Consider the following 5,877-nt stretch of genomic DNA (forward strand, 5'->3'; position numbering starts at 1 on the left):
GGCAATAAACTAGTCGAATAAACATCTAGGTAACATATGCTAAAAATTTACTTTTATTTTACCTAATGATTAAAAACGTTGACAATAAACTTTTAATAGAATTGTATTAATTTGAGCTTTTTAGTCTTCTGGTTACATGCTACAATTTTCTAATAAAGTATATTTTTTCTTTAATTTTCTTTCCTGTAGTTCCCACATTTCTGATCACTGGATTAATTATTTTTATGAACTATAGCTGTATGTTTACACATATGTGTGCACGCATATATTTAACATTTACAATAGTAAACTTTGACTGACTGTCAGTTTAAGAGTTTAGGTTAAAAGTGGGTTAAAACTCCTGAAAATGAAAGTAAAAAATGCATATTGTGTGTGTGCTGAGCAGTCTGTGTGTGTAAAGTGCTGTAAATGTTTTTCTTACTTACAGTTTGCACATGAGATTTTGCTAAACCAATGAAAGTGTACCAATCTGCTTTTCCTGCTTCTTGAGGTGTGAGAGAGGCGCGCCTTCATGTGAAGAGAAACAGGCTCCATAAGCTGGTCTAATCCAGTCCAGGTGGTCCTGTCTGCTTCTATTAGAGGAGGCTGCCAGTGGGGGAGACTCCACCAGGCTCACAATGAATCCACAGGCTGGCTTACCAGCTTACTAGGAGTTGCTCTCTGACTGCCTGCTTTCAAAACCAACTTCTAAAGATAGAGATACTTTTTTATCCATGTAGGTTCACCTTGTCAAGTCGGGTTTTGTAGAGTTTGTAGAGTTGCTTAGGTGGACCAAAGTGCTAGGTACGCAATCAGCAACAGTTAATTCAATCAACAATTAATGCTCTAATTTGATATTGAGCTTTCTGTTGAAAGATAAAAATCATTCAAGTTTTGTCCTACGATTTCTAGTCCTTTATAAGTGACCTTTCTTTTGTTCTGTTGTTAAAAGAAACGATCTTGCACAGGTGTAATAAACTTTTATTCAAGGCTTCTGAGCATATTTCATGATCAGGAATGGCATTCAAATCAATAAATATAAACACACAATAAATAATCTACAACTAACAAAGAGTATATAATGTTTGGGTGTAAAAGTGACAAACAAAACAAATACTTCATTTTTTTTACCCTTTAGATGAGTGAGGCTAATGAAATCAGGACTAAAATATGAACCCACAATCACAAATCTACATGTACCCTCAGATTCTGCTCATTTCTCAGTTCACAAGTCAGGAAAAATGATTTAGAGTACAAATGATTCTTACATGCATCATTCGTTCATTGTTTACAAAGTGCATTTCATATTAACTGTTCATTACTTTCATTATTTTATTAAATATCTTCGAGGCCTAGTTGTGTTTTAGGAACTTTTTGCGCACTGAATGATCTGCTGAATATTTCTCCTTGCAACCACCTTCTTTTGTTGATGGCAATTATATAGTTGATGGTTTAGTAACAGGATTCCAGTGCAGTGCTCCTGCAATGCAGTGCTGCACTTCAATAAATTGTCAAAAATCAACGCAGCACAAAAACATCTTTCCATAGCTGAATGATTGAACATGCATCAAGACATCTCCAGGTACTACATTTCTACTACATAATGCAGTTTACTAAAATCTGTCTTTATACTCTAGATACCTCATAAATGACAAAGACTCTTTACACTGGCTGTGCAGCTCATTTTCTATGTACTCTAACATGCACTTATTCAATTGTTGGGGATCTATTAACATTTTTCTAGCAGAATTTTCCTGTCAGTTTGAGAGTTTTTAACTGCTATTTGAATTATTTCAGGAACTTGTTGTGTTGCTCTTTGCGTTGATAATGCCTACTCTACTGGCATTATCTGTCACCTGGTCAGCTCTGTAAAAGACAACATCACTCAGGTTTGTAATCAAACTGTGTTCATTTGAATTCACAGCTCTGCTCTTCCATCAGGCAGTTGATTTTCCTCCACCAGGTCTCTGAAAGGCTCTTGATCTTATCAGGGGTCTTCTTCCTGAGCGTTAGCCTCTTCTGCTGCTGGACGTTGTTGCTCTCTGTGTACTGGATGCTAGCTAAGATAGCTGAATCAAAAGTGTCCTTCAGGTTTTTCTGAGTCAGTGCTGAGCACTCTGCAAAACTCACTGCCCCAAGCTCCTGGGCAAGCCGCTGGCCCTCCTCTGTGGACACTGGCTGCTGCTGGTTCTGTGCCAGGTGGATCAGTACTTGAACATCTTCTCTCAGGTCCAGCTGGGTGCCTACCAGGACCACGGGCATGCTGGGACAGTGCTGACGGATCTCAGGAAGCCATTTGGTAGAGAGGTTACGGAAAGAGCAGGGACGGACGACGCTGTAGCAGAGGAGGAAGACATCAGCATTTTTGTAGCACAAGGGCCGGAGGCTCTCCAACTTCCCCTGCGTGAATATGAAGACAAACCAGATTATAATCAAGCAGATTTGTTTTACAGACAGACAGGTGGCTTCATTCAGCATTTGTGTCAGTTATTCCCACAAAAATCAACATCAGCAGTGTATCTGTCTCGCCTCATTTGTGGCTCTCAGATCCAAGCCTGCTGACTCCACTGAGGAGATATTCCTTATGGAATAATTATTCTTCTATAATATTGTAAGTGCCCTAACCCTGTTACAGAAATATTGTGATTGCTGGTTTTCACTCATAAAAGAAACACAGATAAAGTATAATATATAGAAATAAATAATATAGTTTATTTATTTACACTGATCAGAACTGAGCACAAGTACTGCTGCAAGCATGGCTAATTCCCAATTTGATTCTTTAATGTGTGTTTTCAGCAGCTTCTGTTATGCTGATGTTACTGCTATTGGTCTTCCTCATACAAGATTACATTTATGGGGCCACTGATCTGTACATCATTTACGGTGATAAGGACACTGCGTGAGTTTTGTTATAAGTTGGATAGCCCAACCCTATTATTTATTTTATAAAGAACAAAACAACCTGGGTGTAAATCTTTGTCCAATCTATCACTGATTAATCTATTAGAGAAAGGGTGAAGATAAGAGAATCCTCAAAAAGGCGATAGAGCACAAGGACCAAAAAAAACAAAAAACAACTGAAATACAAACTCACTTATTCCTGCAGGGGGCGACATAAACTGGGGGCTTACAGGGACATACTTGGGATTGGTGGGCAACTCAAACTGAAGGGATGATAAAGGATTTAAGTCCAGGACTTGGTTTTACCTCTGGACTTAAATCCTTGTGTACTCTGCAGGGGGCAGCCAGCACAAACAATCACTGCTAATTTTGGATCCAATGACTGACAACTACTCATAGATCACTGATGACTTACATTAATCGATCCATCAACCAGCCCCCATTTCTATCATGGCAACGCATTATAAGGAAGAGAGGAGTAAACTTAATTTACACTGCATACATATTTTAACTCCAGCTCTCCAATTCATCATATCGATTGCTAGCTTTTTAAAATAAGAAACTAAAAAGAAAAGCCGATGCTCACCTGTCCAGCCATGTCACAGAGCTGCAGCCTCACCGGCTTTCCGTCAACCACAACCATCGCTAAGAAGATCAAAAGACAGCTTACAGTGTGTTTTGAGCTATGATCCTTTACAGCTTCAGTACGCTTTGCAGCAATAAACGCTTCTTGTGACCGAAAATGTGGATAAACGACTAACTAAGGCGTGTGTGTGTGTGTGTGTGTGTGTGTGTGTGTGTGTGTGTGTGTGTGTGTGTGTGTGTGTGTGTGTGTGTGTGTGTGTGTGTGTGTCTCGCTGGATCAGCTACACTAACGATCAAGATTTACCGGTAAAGTTGTCAAACGCTGTGGGGACATATTCTGTTGGGTATCCATTGGTGGTGTAGCTCACGATGAGGCTGGTTTTGCCCACCCCTCCGTCTCCAACCAGGACGCAGTGCACCTTGCGCTCAGGCGCGGAGCCGGAACGAAGGCGCTTCATGCTCAGGGGAAAGTCCCGGTTCTTCAGGCGCAGAGGCGGGACCGGGGGACAGTCCCCTCCGCACACTGGGTCCGACACAAGGCGAGGCTTCTGCTTCCCAATATCCTGAGGGAGCATGGCTCTGCCTTTGCACAGAAGAGGATCCGAAGTTTTATGGCGGTTCAGATTTGTTGGAGGCTTCCCGTTTGCTCCATTTTCCTGAACACTGTTTCTTCTGACTGGGCTTCTCTACTGCAAATCTAAAACGCTAAATGGTACTTCGGAGATTTGTGTTAACCATGTCAGATATTTGGAGCAGGCAGTGGCACAGCCGTCGGGTTTCTCTGCTCAGCAGGAGCTCCTGATTGGCATTCTCCCTGCATCTGCTGTGGTCGTGTCTCCTATAAGAGGCTTACAGAGCTGAGCGCCATCTGAAGCTGCAGAGCTCTCCAAGTGAAATCAGCTAAGCTTACTGGAAACGTTTATCCCGCAGAGGAAAATTTGATTTCATTCCTATATACAAAAAAGAAAAAAAGAAATCATCTTCGCAGATGGAGCGCCATGAAACTCCTCTGCTGAATAAATGTTAATGTTGACGAAATAGCCGACATAATAACATACATAGCAACAAAAGATAAGTACAAATGCTGACTCACTGTTACTGTGACATCAGTTCATTTCTGCCAACCTGCTGCTTAGTGAAAATGAGAAAGAAGCGTTGCTATGCCCTCTGGTGGTTAAATCATTTCAGCTGTGGAGACTGAAGGAGCAGTAGAAGCAAATCATTACTCATACAAGCTGTGGACTGCAGGTCTAATGCTTCAGCAGAGAAAGAGAGGGAAGGCTGAAAACATCAGAACTGGAGAGAGGAGGCTGCATATCGTGGCGGGGGAAAGCTGTTATAACACCCTCAGTAAAAATCACAGTGACCATAAATATCATAAATAGTTCATAGTTATCTAATTCAGCATTTATTTAAAAAGGGAAATTGTCTCTGATGTATGTGATCAAAGTAACATGAACGTTTTGTGTTTTAAGGTCAAACCCTTGAGATTAGTTTCCAAATTAATTTGGATAAAAGTATGAAGCACTGGACCAGTAATAATAGTCTAAAAACAAATACTTTTTTCTCCTTTATGGAGTCAAACAGGGAACTTTAATTCTTGCAGATTATGATTGATTTTAAATATTATACCAGGATTACAGCTGCCCAATGAAATAAACTAACCTTGATTTATTCTGTCATCACAGACGAGGTGAGAAACTGCTTCACTAAGCCCAGCCGGCACCTTTGTGTGAAGTGTGTGATTTCTGCACAGCAGTCTCCTGGAGAAATGTGTGGGAGGCAGAATGTGGGAGGCAGAATGTGTTGCCATGCATTTAACAGCAACAGCACCCCACAGAGTGAGAACAAGAATATATTTCTTAGGGACACATTGCATGAAGTGTTCTCGTTTCTTTAATGGCAATTGGCATTGTTGAATTATTTGTCCAGAGGACGTCCTTTTACAATCTCTCTCCCAGCACAGAAATATCAGGTGTTTCTGTCTTTCTCTATATGCTAAGAAAACACTTTGTTTCCTATTTTTTCTCAAAGAAGCTGTGTTTTTATCTACAAATACAAAAAGAAGAGCAAACTCCAAAAACTTAATACCTCAGGATAAGAAGAGATTTCCAACCACTCCATGCATGAGCTGAGGAAGTGGAACCAGAAGGATGGTATTTATTAGAGACTATCAAGATGACGTCCTCCAGTTGTTCTTATTTCTGTTTGATATAAAGTTGTGAAGATGTGACACAAAATGTAAAATGCTTCAGAGCCATATTGACAGGCGGACTCCAAAAGGTAAACACTTATAAAAACAATCAAGCCACATGTTTATTTACAATTCAATCCAAAAAGGCCCATTTTCATCAATTTACTTTTATTTAATCTATTTTTTTACTTATTTTAATTTGTCTGTGTGTTTGA

The 5,877-nt window shown here is 40.1% G+C and overlaps 1 protein-coding gene across 1 annotated transcript; it reads right to left on the minus strand.

The window, feature by feature from the left end:
• Positions 1–943: 943 nt before the first annotated feature.
• Positions 944–5,198, minus strand: LOC146386139 (rho-related GTP-binding protein RhoU-like). Its single transcript, XM_084932200.1, has 3 exons — positions 3,773–5,198; positions 3,470–3,528; positions 944–2,379 (listed from the first exon to the last, which is right to left on the minus strand). The coding sequence occupies exons 1-3, from the start codon at positions 4,041–4,043 to the stop codon at positions 1,888–1,890; spliced, it is 822 nt and encodes a 273-aa protein (XP_084788326.1). The 5' UTR covers positions 4,044–5,198; the 3' UTR covers positions 944–1,887.
• Between the last annotated feature and the right edge of the window lie 679 nt (positions 5,199–5,877).

This window comes from Perissodus microlepis, chromosome 6 (genome assembly GCF_051167445.1).
Source record: "Perissodus microlepis isolate ML-2025 ecotype Zambia chromosome 6, ASM5116744v1, whole genome shotgun sequence".
Classification (NCBI taxonomy): Eukaryota; Metazoa; Chordata; class Actinopteri; order Cichliformes; family Cichlidae; genus Perissodus; species Perissodus microlepis.

Coding starts and splice junctions, on each gene's coding strand:
- LOC146386139 (XM_084932200.1), bottom strand. CDS start 4,043: ATGCTCCCTCAGGATATTGGGAAGCAGAAGCCTCGCCTTGTGTCGGAC. Junction 3,529..3,772: donor AGCGTTTGACAACTTTACCG/GTAAATCTTGAT, acceptor TGATCTTCTTAG/CGATGGTTGTGGTTGACGGA. Junction 2,380..3,469: donor TCTGTGACATGGCTGGACAG/GTGAGCATCGGC, acceptor ATATTCACGCAG/GGGAAGTTGGAGAGCCTCCG.